This window comes from Elephas maximus, chromosome 21, assembly GCF_024166365.1.
Source record: "Elephas maximus indicus isolate mEleMax1 chromosome 21, mEleMax1 primary haplotype, whole genome shotgun sequence".
NCBI lineage: Eukaryota > Metazoa > Chordata > Mammalia > Proboscidea > Elephantidae > Elephas > Elephas maximus.
Genome location: NC_064839.1, coordinates 33,306,646 through 33,318,621, shown reverse-complemented (window position 1 = coordinate 33,318,621; position 11,976 = coordinate 33,306,646). Strand labels below are relative to the sequence as shown.

The 11,976-nt window shown below is 55.4% G+C and overlaps 1 protein-coding gene across 1 annotated transcript; it reads right to left on the bottom strand.

Annotated features, from left to right (window-relative positions):
- Positions 1–458: 458 nt before the first annotated feature.
- Positions 459–8,946, bottom strand: CA7 (carbonic anhydrase 7). The gene is made up of 7 exons (XM_049863854.1): positions 8,891–8,946; positions 6,003–6,200; positions 3,020–3,138; positions 2,080–2,175; positions 1,912–1,974; positions 1,048–1,203; positions 459–581 (listed from the first exon to the last, which is right to left on the bottom strand). The coding sequence occupies exons 1-7, from the start codon at positions 8,928–8,930 to the stop codon at positions 459–461; spliced, it is 795 nt and encodes a 264-aa protein (XP_049719811.1). The 5' UTR covers positions 8,931–8,946.
- Positions 8,947–11,976: the final 3,030 nt, after the last annotated feature.

Here is an 11,976-nt window from a genome sequence, read left to right as displayed (position 1 = left end):
CAGTGAGGTGTGTGCACGGCAGGGGACCTGCAGAAGAGGTAACACTGAGAGGGCAGCTCTGCCCACCTCTAATTATTGCTTGAGTCTTTCTGGCAGTGCCAGCTGCCTGTCCCAGGGAGCACAGGCTTGTCCATCACAGTGTGGGCTTAGGCGGGCTGCTGCTACTGCCAGTGGGGAAAACAAGAGAATGCTCTCAGGGGCCTTTGGGTCTGGGAGAGTGGAGGCAGCCCTGGGTCTGGACCCTGCTCAGCTCCTGTCCTTCTTGTCCCCAGAGCAGCTGAAGGGAGCCCCTGACTTGAAGGTCCCATCAAGAAGACTCCATGGTAGGCAAGGAGCAAGCTGGCTTGAGGGGGTCCACAGCACCCCCCAGACAGGGAGCCTCAGATGGTTTGGTGTCTGCTGACATGGAAGCCCTTGGGAAGATGGTGCCCTAATGGCTGGTTGGTCAGGTGGGTAGCTCAGGCCCGGAAGGAGGCCTTGACCACACGGCCCTTTAGTGGCTGTGGTGGCCGGAAGTTGTTCACCATGTGGATCCTCTCATCATCCTCTGAGGTGAAAAGCAGGCTCCGGAACTTCTCCATCTTGAGGAGGCAGAGGAGGATGCTCAGGGCAGAATGGGGCATGCTGGGGTCCTCTCTGACCCCAGATGCATCATCTAGTATACCCTGCCCAAGCCAGCTCTGTCCCTCCCTCCTCTTTCCCCTAAGATTTGTCCCTACTCCTCGCTAGTCATGCTCCTCTTTGGGCCCCCAACCTCAGTTACTTACTAAGAGGCCTCTGAATTGGGAGTCTGTTCCACCCAGTTCCAGTTCCAATTGCTTCTAAGACTTATTAGATCCTTCCCAGGACCTAGGGGTCTCCCTTCCTGGCCTGTGCTTAGGTCCTAATGACTAAGAATTAAGTTGCCTGCCAGCCAAGAATCCAAACATTTGTTAGCCATAGTTGTGCGGCCTTGACGGTGGGACCTCGGGCTGTGGTGGGAGAGTTGCACCACTCAGGGTGGCCTGAGTGCAGCTCCTTTCTGCCTGGGGGCCTGGGAGGACCCACCTGCCTCTCAGAGACACTGATGGGCTCCCGGAGCACAATCCAGGTGACGCTCTCACTCAGCGGGGGTGTCGTCAGGGAGCCGGGGTAGGTCCAGTATTGCCGGTTGGTAGGCAGGAGGCACTTGGGGTTGAAGCAGCTGAACTGGGCCTTGGTGCCCTGGGGCAGGGTGGGGGGACCCCCAAATCAGCACAGACCTCCCATCAGGACAGACCAGCAGCTTCCCCACCCATTTCTGTTGGCTGGATTTTGGCCTCTCCTTGGTCCACTGATGCAAATCCTGGGCAAATGTTTGTTATCCCAGATACCATCTTCCAGCCTGAGCCAGGCTCCCTCCACTTGCTGGCTTGTATTGTAAAAGTTTCGACTCCTAGAGCTTGCTGGCCTCCATGTCCTCTCCCTTGTCCTCAGCTGCCTGCTCCCTAAGCTCTGGGCTCTGCCTGCCAGCCCGCCATTAATGTGACGAACCAAAAAAAAAAAAAAAAACCAAACCCAGTGCCGTCGAGTTGATTCCGACTCATAGGACAGAGTAGAACCACTCCATAGAGTTTCCAAGGAGCACCTGGCGGATTTGAACTGCCAACCCTTTGGTTAGCAGCCGTAGCACTTAACCGTTATGCCACCAGGGTTTCCACTAATGTGACAAGGTACAATTAATCCTACACCCAGCCAGGCTGCAGGCTGGGCACCTAAGAAGCCACTGACCTAGATGAAGAGGAGTCAGCCGTAGGAGCACTGCAGGTGCTGACCTGCACCCTTCCTCTCAGCAAGGGTTTGCTGCTAGAATGGAGGAGTGGATAGGCCTATTCTGTGATGCTGCTTCTTCCACCCTCCCCACCAGGCTGTTCTCACCTCTCCTGGTCTCACCTTAAACCGGACCATGTAGAGCGCATCTGTTAGGCGGTTCATACTGGGGTGCTCGTCCCCTGTCTGCGAAGGAGAGGGCAATGTGAGCCCAACACTAACTGTGATCTGGAACTGGGGGCAGTGCCAGCCCTCTCACGCCCCTCTTGGTTCCAGGTAGTGACCACTCACCTCCAAGAAGACACCAATCACAGCCAGGCCGTCGGGTGCTGAGGCTGCCTCCCCAAAGGTGCCGTACTTCTTGGCATTCCAATGAACGAGGTGCAGCTACAGGAGCAGCAATGGGCCAAGCCAGTGATCAGCACCTCCAAGGGCAGTGGGGGCTCTGAGTCAGGCTTTCCTCACTCCCACCAGACATCTGGCACCTTTGCACTGGGGTCCTGGGGAGCCCAGGGGAGGCCAGGGGAGCCCAGGGGAGGCCAGGGGAGCCCAGGGGAGGCCAGGGGAGGCCAGGGGAGGCCAGGGGAACCCAGGGGAACCCAGGGGAGCCCAGGAGATCCACAGTAGGATCCACCCTGCTCTGGGCCCAACCCTTTCCTGAGCCTCAGGGGATTCAGAGGAATCTGGTTCAGGCCCTGACTAGCTGTGAAATAGATAATGGTCATGCTTGGTGGCTCCCCTCTGAGGAAGTGGTGCCTGCAGCTGAATCCAAAGAATAAGTAGGGGTTATCAGATGGAGCCCTTGTGGAAAGGCACTCCAGGGAGAAAAGCAAAGGCGAAAGCCTAGAGGTATGAAGGAGCCAGGTGTGGGGAGGGGATTCATCACACGTGAGTCTCTATGGGGAAAGGTCAGAGGGAAGATGAGGCTGGGAAAGGCCAGTTCAAATAGGGCCTTGAATGTCTGGCTGAGAAATTACTAATGGTGGAGAGTCCTTGAGGGATTGTCAGCAAGGGTGCTGTGGGACTGGATTTCCCTTCAGGAAACTCCTTCCGGCATAAAGACCAGGAGAGCAGTAGGTAGAGTGGGATGAAGGGCCCTCTCTCCCAGGTCCCTGGGTGGTCTCCTCACCCTCCCCAGAACCCCACACCAGGTACCCCTCATGCCCCTGATGGCCCAGTGCCCCACTCCTTCCCCAAGTAGCAGAGGATTCAGGAGGGTGAGGGCCCTTACCTCACTAGGGAATGACTTGCCGTCCACTGTGTGCTCAGAGCCCACGCCGTGCTTCTTGCCCCAGTGGAAGTGGAACTGCTTGAGCCGGTAGGGCCCATCCAGGGGGCCCCCAGTCACCACTGAGGGCAGAAGCGGGGCAGGGTGGCATTGATGTGAGAGGATCCACACGCCCAGCTGGCAGCAGTGCCAGGACCAGGGCGGCAGTTCAGGAGGGGGATAAATTCTTCATTTGGAAAATGTGTTGGGCTGACTTGACTTGGGTCAGTCTCCACTCAGCTGCCTACATTCTTAGTTGGGCCAGGGAAGAAATCTGGGACCCACAGAGAACACCTCTCCATCTGGCTGTCCTTACTCCTGCCCAATTTCCCATGGAGGCTAGGCCTTCACCTTCCAGGTTTCTATCACCACTAACAATAGGCCTTCCGTACTGGGAGCCCTGACCCAGTTCTGGGTACAAAGAATTATCTTGTTTAGTCGTCATAGTAGCCCAAAAGGACAGAACCTCTTTAACCTCAGGTAGCATAGTAGTTAAGAGCAGCTTGGCTGCCAACCAAAAGGTCATCAGTTCGAATCCATCAGCCTCTCCTTGGAAATTTTATGTGGCAATTCTACTCTGTCCTACAGGGTTGCTATAAGTTGGAATCGACTCAACGGCAATGGGTTTTTTTTTTTTTTTTTTTTTAAATAAAGGAGAAAACTGAGGCACAGAGAGGGCAAGGTATCTGCCCAAGGTCGCATAGCAAGGCATTGAGCTAGGATATAAGCCTGTGTCCGCTGAGTGCAAAGCCCAAGTCCCTAATCACTAGGAAGCACTGCCTCTACCAGAATGTTGGAACAAATGGAATGGAGAGGAATAAATGGGGCCCCCAGGACAGTGTTACCCCAGAGGAAGAGGCTGTAGGGGTCCCACTCTCCTGGCCAGGCCCAGGTCCCTCCAGTGTCCTCCCACCTACCAATGACCTCTTCAGGGGGACTCCTGCTTATACTGGTTTTGTGGCTTTCCCACCCCAATTTCCAGTGAGCTGGGGCCATGCACACGGCCTCCTGGGACTGATTTTATCTCCAGTTGAAAGGGATCTGGCAGTAAGGGCACCCCAGTTGGGCCTGAATGTGAGCCTCTGGATCAGGTGACAGCCCCAGGCTCAGAGTTCCACTGGGCCCCTCTACCATGGGTGACCAGGGCAGGGCCTCATTCCTTGTGAGCCCCTTGAGGAGGAGGACAGGGCAGCCCAGAGGCCCTCTTTGCTGCCCTGCCTTATCTGAGAAGCAGTGCCTGTCTAGGTAACAAAGGAAGTCTGGGGGTTGTGGCCCTGGGCAGGGCCCCAATCAGGCCACCCCATCCTGGGGAGGCAGGACCACCTGGGCCTGGAGGGGAAGCTCCCTGATATAGCATGAGGGAGCTTGCCCCTCTGAGCATACCCTACCGGGACCCCATAGTGAGGTCTGCCTGAGAGGGAACTCCCTCTTGGACCCTTGAGCCCAGCTCCCTCAGCCTCTGCCCTCTGTCCTGACCACAGGACTTGCTGTCATTCACTGTGCACTCACCGTGTCTCCAGCACTCTGCTTGCGTTAACCCATTTAACCCCCACAGCAACCCTGAGGGGGGCCACATTGTTATCCCTACTGGACAGATGTGGGACTGAGGCCGGAGTAGGTGGGTATCCTGCCTGAGTCCACACAGCCAGTGAATGGCGGAGCCCTAATTTTCTCACCTCTGAGCCTCTTTCCACTGGCTCCTTGCCCCATCAGGCCTGGGCATTCTGGATTGTTCCAGGCTGGATAATTAGTGGTGTAGAGGCACGTCCCTTGGCCCTGCCCCCAACACAGTTGCCCTCACTGAGCTAATGATACCTGAGTTGAGCACTCAGCGCCCATTCAGTGTTAGAAGGGACAGCCATCTGAAAACCGATCCTTCATAAGCCATCATGTAGGGTTATCTAGGATGCCAGGTCCTATCCTCAAAGCTCTGGATGAGAGGCTTTTCTTAGAATTCAGTACCAGGAAATGTTTTGTCTCTCTCCTGAGGACCTGTTGGACTTCCTCCCTCTTGCAGCAGAACTAGAACTGATCCTCTTTCCTTTTTTTCCTAGCCTACTAGGGAACTCAGGGCTAAGTGATTAAGATTACCTTCATCATTAAAGTTCTGGCTTCCCCTTTTCTCTGCCTTTGGATTTCCTATTTGAAACTTAATTTCTTTCAGTGTGTATTTGGTATTTACACAAGAAGTTGTAGCATGTTCCCTCCTCTCCCCGTTCCACCCCCGAAAGATTCGGTCATAAGGACAAAATCCCTTCATAAGGATCACTCCTGAGGCCTCTGCTCAAGAATTTATCATGTAAGAACCTGGACTCTAATCCCAGCACAAAGAGGCCTCCGAAAAAGCTATTGTGAGTTCCCCCTGGCCTCTCTCTGAACCAACCTAGTTGGGACCTTGAGGTTGTGTGTGGGTTGGGCAGAGAGAATTTTGGAGCCGGACCAGGCTGGTCCTGACACTTCCCAGCTCCTTAAGCCTTCACTTGCCCATCTGAGAAGTGGATTTTTCAGAGGAAAAAATGAGCTGCCTGAGACCTTAGCCAGAGACCTGGCACTCAGGCCATTTCTTTCACTCCCTGCTGGGCCTGGCCATATTGCACAGAGAGGAGGGTTTAGCCTTTGGCTGCATGGGTCAGTGATGGGGCAGTGAGCAAAAACAAACCCAACCTAAAGCACTAAATGGAAGAAAAGGTAGGCAATCAGTATTTCTTGAGCATCTGCTGTATGCCAAACATCATTTCACTTTTTCATTTTTCCTCTCCATGACCCTAGAGACTGGGTCTTATTGCTCCCATTCTATGGATACGGAGACTGAGGCTCAGCCCAAGACTTCACAGCTGGTAAGAGGGAAGCCCCCCCTTTCCCACCACAGCATGCTGTGCCTCCTGAGCTGTTCAACCAAGGTTAGGATGGGGGGGTGGTATGCCAGGTCCTGGCAGGGGACACTCACCAGTGCGGTCATCGCTGTCATTGAAGTCCACTTGGACAGAGTGGCCATTGTTGGTGATACTGAGGGACGTGCAGGCCTCGTAGGAAAGCTCCAGTGGCTGCAGGCTGGGTGAGTACACAGCCTGGCTTGACACGATGTTGATGGGTGACTGGCGGTCGCCCTGGGCAATGGGATACAGCTTGTGCCACTGTGAGGGGCCTGCAGGTGGGGGGTTGGAGGGCTCAGGCCAGCTCAGATCTCCGAACTGCAGGCTGAGGGCACACACAGGGGCTGGTCTCCCTGGCATCGTTTCAGAGGGGAGCCCTGCTTTGGGGCTGTGCAGCCTGGAGCTCCAATCCCAGCGCTGCCACCTCCCCTCTCAGCCTCCATTTTCTTTTTCTTATTTTATTGTGCTTTAGGTGGAAGTTTACAGCTCAAGTTAATTTCTCATACTGCTTTGTGACATTGATTGCAGTCCCTACTATGTGACAGCACACTTCCCCTTTTCACTCCAGGTTCCCTGTGTCCATTTATCCAGTTCTTGTCCCTTCTTGCCTTCTTGTCTTGCTTTTCGGCAGGAGTTGCTCACCGGCATTTCCTTGTCTGTGAAATGGTCTCATTAAAACTCACCTCCCAGGGCTCTTAGTGAGCCCAGACAGGCAATGCATGGAAGGGAGCATAACACAGCTACAAGCTCAGGAGTGGTGATGGGTAGTGAGTCCCCCCAACGTCCAACACACACTCAGGGAGGCGCCCAGTCCTCTGAGGTACCTGGCCTCTTCCTGCACCCGGAGAGCTTTAGTGTTGGTGTTTGGGATAATAATAACAAAAGCTCACGTCAGCCTAGCTTTCACTCTGTCACACGCATTTGTTCACTGACTTCTCACAACCACCCTGTGAAGCAGAAACTACCATGATAACCATTTCACAGATGAGGGAACTGAGGGCCCTGTATGCACACATGTGGGTGCGCAAATGCACACTTAAGCATTGGTGTAAACACACAGCATGTGCATGTACTGCCCCCAGGTGCCCTCCCCAGGCACATGCTTACAGGTCCAGAGAGATCCCTGTATGGGAGCACATGGGTGCACAGTGACCTGGGCTCGCCAGGCCCAGCAACACGCATGTGCACAAACACACACAGCCCTGCCGACCGCATTTGGCACATGCATATGCACCCTCACACGCAAACACCCCTGTTGCAAACCCAGGTCTGCATGAAGGGCCCATAGCAAAATACATGCCCGTGCACACCCACACCTGCACACCCACGCCCACGGGCACCCACCACCTGCCTCCCAGAGGCTCCATCTGCAGCTGAGAGGCTCCGCATCTCCCTGGGGAACATCCTGAGATGCAGCCTATTTTTAGAGTCACTGCCGGCTGGTGCTTCTCCCCCTTTTTGGCTTCTTAAGTTTTCCTGGGAAAACAGCAGCAGGTGCCGACAGAGCAGTGTCCCCAATGGATGACTCAGAATCGCGGCCCAGCCCCACTGGGTTATTTTTGAAGCCCTGTGAGCACGACCACATGCCAGCACCTCTGTCCTCTGTCCTTCCTTTCCTCATTGCCCCTAGACTGAGCCACTCAGGTTGGCTGGGGCAGGGCCATGCAGGACACTGGATGTTCAGAGCTTGTGGGCAGGACTAGCAAGGACAGCTGGAGTTGAGGACTCCAGGGATAGCACCTGGAAGCTGGCTCAGAGCTGTGCATGCAAGTGCAGGGGGAGGCGGGATGATCTTCTATGGGCTCTGTCAACCTGCTTTTTCTTTGCCTCTCTCCATCTCTGTGCCTCTCTGTTGCCATTCTCTGAATGCCTTTTTCCTCTTTCCAGCTCCTGCATGCCCTGAAGATCTGGAGTTTCCTCCCTCAAATATGCTCCTGTGTTCCTGGGGCCCCAGAAGGGGCCAGAGTCTCCATAGCACCTCACTGATTCCCTATGGCCCATTGCAAACTACTAACCCCCCAGACTTCAGCCCAACCATCCCCCCTCAGAGTAACTGCCTTTTTTTCAGAGAAAGAGGGCTGGGGATGCTTCTCCCCCTAGCACTTTCTCTTCTTCCCACCCCCACCTGTACTGCCTGGGTTTCCAGGATCCTCCTGTAAGCCTGGATCTTGGGTCCTTCGGGGAATGAGGGAAAATGCCCCAGGACTGGGCCCTCCCCAACTCTCCCTGCCCTACTTGGTGAGAAATAGCCCCCAAATGGAGTTGACCTGCCCTAGACCCACACTCAAGTCATCTGGCTCTCACCTTCTGCCTCTTCTGTCTTCCACTGCACCCTAAGGAAACTGAGGTAGGATCAAGACTAGGAGGCCCGTGTGGCCCACAGGTTCTCACGGCTCCCACCCGGACGTACTCAGACACCCTGCTCTGAGTGATCACTCACACACATGCATGCGCCCCCAACTGCCCCATGCCCTCACGACACAACAAGGTGCTCGGACACTTCCGCGGGGCAACTCTCTCCCGGGGACAACGAGCCCTTGACCACGCGGAGACCAGCTTCCCCGAGGTCCCCGCTACATGCGGTGCGCGCTCCCCGCACAGACACCGGCGCACAGCGTTCCGCCCTAGCCGCCGGGGAACACCTCCACCTCGGGTGAGTGAGCGCGAGGGTCGGAGCGAGCTCGGCAGTCAGGGGCTGCGCGTAGGAGGCGGCAGGACGCGCTCAGCCTCCTGGTCGCTCGCTCGCGGCAGTCCAACCGGGGCGCCGAGCGGACTTTGCGCCAAGCACAGGGGAGCCAGTGCTTGAGCCGGCTGGGTGGGCCGCGCTCCCAAGGCTGGACTGGGGGGGGGGGGGGTCCCAGTCCGGCCGGAGGTGGGGTCCTGCGGGTCCAGTATCCTCAGCTGGAAGTGAGGATCTGGGGCGAGATCTAGAGGGTTGGGGTGGGCTAGGGTCTGCGCCTACCGTCGTCCTGGCCGTAGCCCCAGCCGTGGTGGCCGGTCATGCCGTTCCCGTCCCCGCAGCAGTGCACCTGTCCGCTCGGCTCTCGGTTCCGCTCGCTTGGACTGCGACTCCGGCCCGGCTTGCAGCGCAGAGCAGCCTCTTAAAGCGGCGGCGGGCGGGAGGAGCAGTTTCCAGGGGACCCGCCCCCCCACCCCACCAACGGGGCGAGAGAAGCCTGCCTTGCCCCACCCCCGCCGCCGTCCGGGCGTTGAGTCGGGAGCCTTCGAGATGGGGGGTCAGGGGGAGATAAGCCTCTCCCCCCACACCACCCACCTGGCGATGACTCTCCCTTCTTTGCCCAGCAAGTGGATGGGCGCTGAGACATGAGTCTCTGCCTCGTGCTGTGGTCTGGCACCGTTCCTCCATGCCCCCTCCCCTTCCCAGGGTTGTCCCAGAGCCTTGAATTCCGCCACCTGGGACCTGGGCTCTAAACCCTAATGGCACTGACCACCAATGACCAGAGCTGGAGCTTTCCCTGTGTGCCAGGCAGGTGCTGGGCCTTCCTCTCGTTTAACCCTCTCAGCTACCCTACAACGTTAGGTACTCCAGACCTTCCTGGGGCCCAGAGAGATGAAGTTCTCTGTCCAAGGTCATCCAGCAAGGCAGTGAAGGATTCACACCCAGTCTGTCTCATCCAAACACTGCACTCTTTACCATTTCCCCTTGAGTCTCAGGGCAAGGGGGTCCAATGAGTGTGGGGGGTCTGGGAGCCCTGGCATAGAGGCATTCCGTCAGGACTAGTGGGGGAGAGTGAGAGCAATCCAAACCTCTTACCCAGGTGGAAGCAGGGCCCCCAAAGGGGAAGTGGGGGCAGGTGACATCAACCAGTGGGTATGGGAACAGACACCAACTGACTTGCCCACAGAACCAGGTTTGAGGCCTGCCGCCCACTCCCCTCTCATTCTCTCCAGTGTTATCATCAGGGACTCTGCCTATTCCTTTACAGACCACCATTTGTCCTTCTTCTCCTTGATGCTGTATGACCTTCAGCACATCTGCAGGCAGCTCAAGCCCTCCACCCTGCACTCCATATCGGTGCCTGCCTTGGCCCAGCATTTTCCCACCAGCGAGTCCTGGTCCTTGTTGCGCCCTCTACCTGGGACTTCCTCTGCTTTCCACCCACTGGCTCCAGCCAGCCCAATCTGATTCATCTTAGGATGTCGCCCTGTGCCAAGGGCAGGGCTTGTCTTTGGCTAGGCTTTAGCAGGCTGTTTTTTGAAGACAGGTGGGTGGATGGGTGGACAGACAAAGGATCCCACCTGGGACCCTGTACCCAGCAAGAGTAGAAGGGATGGTCAGTCAGGCCCTGCATGTGATTGACTTTGTCAAGGAGTCTGGCATCCCATCTGCCTGGCTGCCCCACATCTCTGTGCCTGTCTCTATCTCCCTCTCCCAGGCCCTGAACTCCAGAGCCCCAGATAGAGTTGTGCAGATTGATGACTGGTTGGCTGGGCTGATGTCAGTGACTTCTTAGCCCTGCTGAGGTGCCTGTCTCTGGCTCAGAAGTGGTAAGGGACCCTTAATATAAATCTGATCCTGGGTTGGGCGCAAGGGACTCAGAACAGAGATGCATGGGGTGATCCCCAGGACCAGCATGTGATAGATTACAACAGTATCAAGGCCCAGGCCTCCAAGCCAGGAATGTCATCTTCAGACCACCAGCTACCATTCTTCTGGGGGCATCCTGACACTCTTAGGAACCTGGGAATGGGCTCAGATGTGTCTACTCCTTTGGCCCACTTCCTCCTCACAACGACCCAGGCCTTTTCCATATTTATTTATAGTATTTAACAGAAATAAAATCGAGATTATTCATATAGTTTTGTGACCAGCTTCATCGACGTAGTAACCCTGGGAGGGATTTTCATCCCATTTTATAGATGAGGACAGCAAGGCTCAGAGGGGTTGAGTATTGGGGTAGAAGATGCGCAATGAATGACAGTCTGCTGATTCCCTTGTTCAACATTGTTGTCTAAAATTACAGGGAGGGGAGGAAGTGGATTTTAATTTGATTCTTATTTGCATATATATATGCAAGGACTCTTTCTGGAAGGAAGAACATAAGAGAAGGTAGTGTTTGCCTCCTGGGAGGAGATCTGACCGAGGAGTGGGGGAGGGAGGGTGCGGAATGGGGGTGGGAAAGACACTTTTTACTGCCTACTCCTTTGTACCCTTCAAAAGAATTAAAGTGTGTGTTGCCGTTTAACAACCAAATAAAAGTTGATCCAGTTCTTTCCTTCCTGCATCCTGTCTTCAGCTCTCCTGCTCTGGCTGCTGGGAACTCAGGCAGGTGGGAGGAGCACAATGGAGTCTGCCCTTCTCAGGTGAAACTGATTGTCCTGGCAGACCTTCCACTCTGGTCAACCTGGAAGAGTAGATGCCCCCGTTCAGGTGATCCCAGCCTCAGTTACGGTCTGCTTTAAAGATAAATTTGGTTTCTCTGCTTAGGCGTTTACTCTTTGGTCTCTCTGGCATAGGTGGCTCCTGGTTTTTGCTGTTTATGGGAGACAGTGCAGGGAGTGTGGGGGGGAGGGGACAGTGAAGGGCCCAGGGAGGAGGGCATGAACAGCTTGCACAGCCACACCTCACTTGTCAAGTGACCTTGGGCGGATATCACTTCCCCTTTCCGAAGTACAGTGAATGCTCTACAATGAAGTGACTATTCCTGCCCTGCCTACCTCATAGGAATCCCTGTGAACATTGCTTGAGACAAAAGATATCCAATGCTGCACCAACAGGCAGAATCATGCTTCCGACTTAGCTTATATTATGCACAAGGCCAGTGGGCCAGGCTGAAGCCCTGTAGCCTGGAGACTCTAACATCAAAACTACAGTTCCTTGTATTTTTTAAACATTTCCATTCCAAGTATACGCATGTCTTCATGCAGAGGGATGGAATGGGCCTGAGCTGTGGACTCAGACAGACCTGGGCTTGGCACCCAGCATCACGGGCTGTGTGACCTGAAGCTAGCTGCTTAACCTCTCTGGGCTTGAGTTTTCACATCTATAAGATGGTGTCTCATTAGTACCACAAGTGGGTGGCTTTA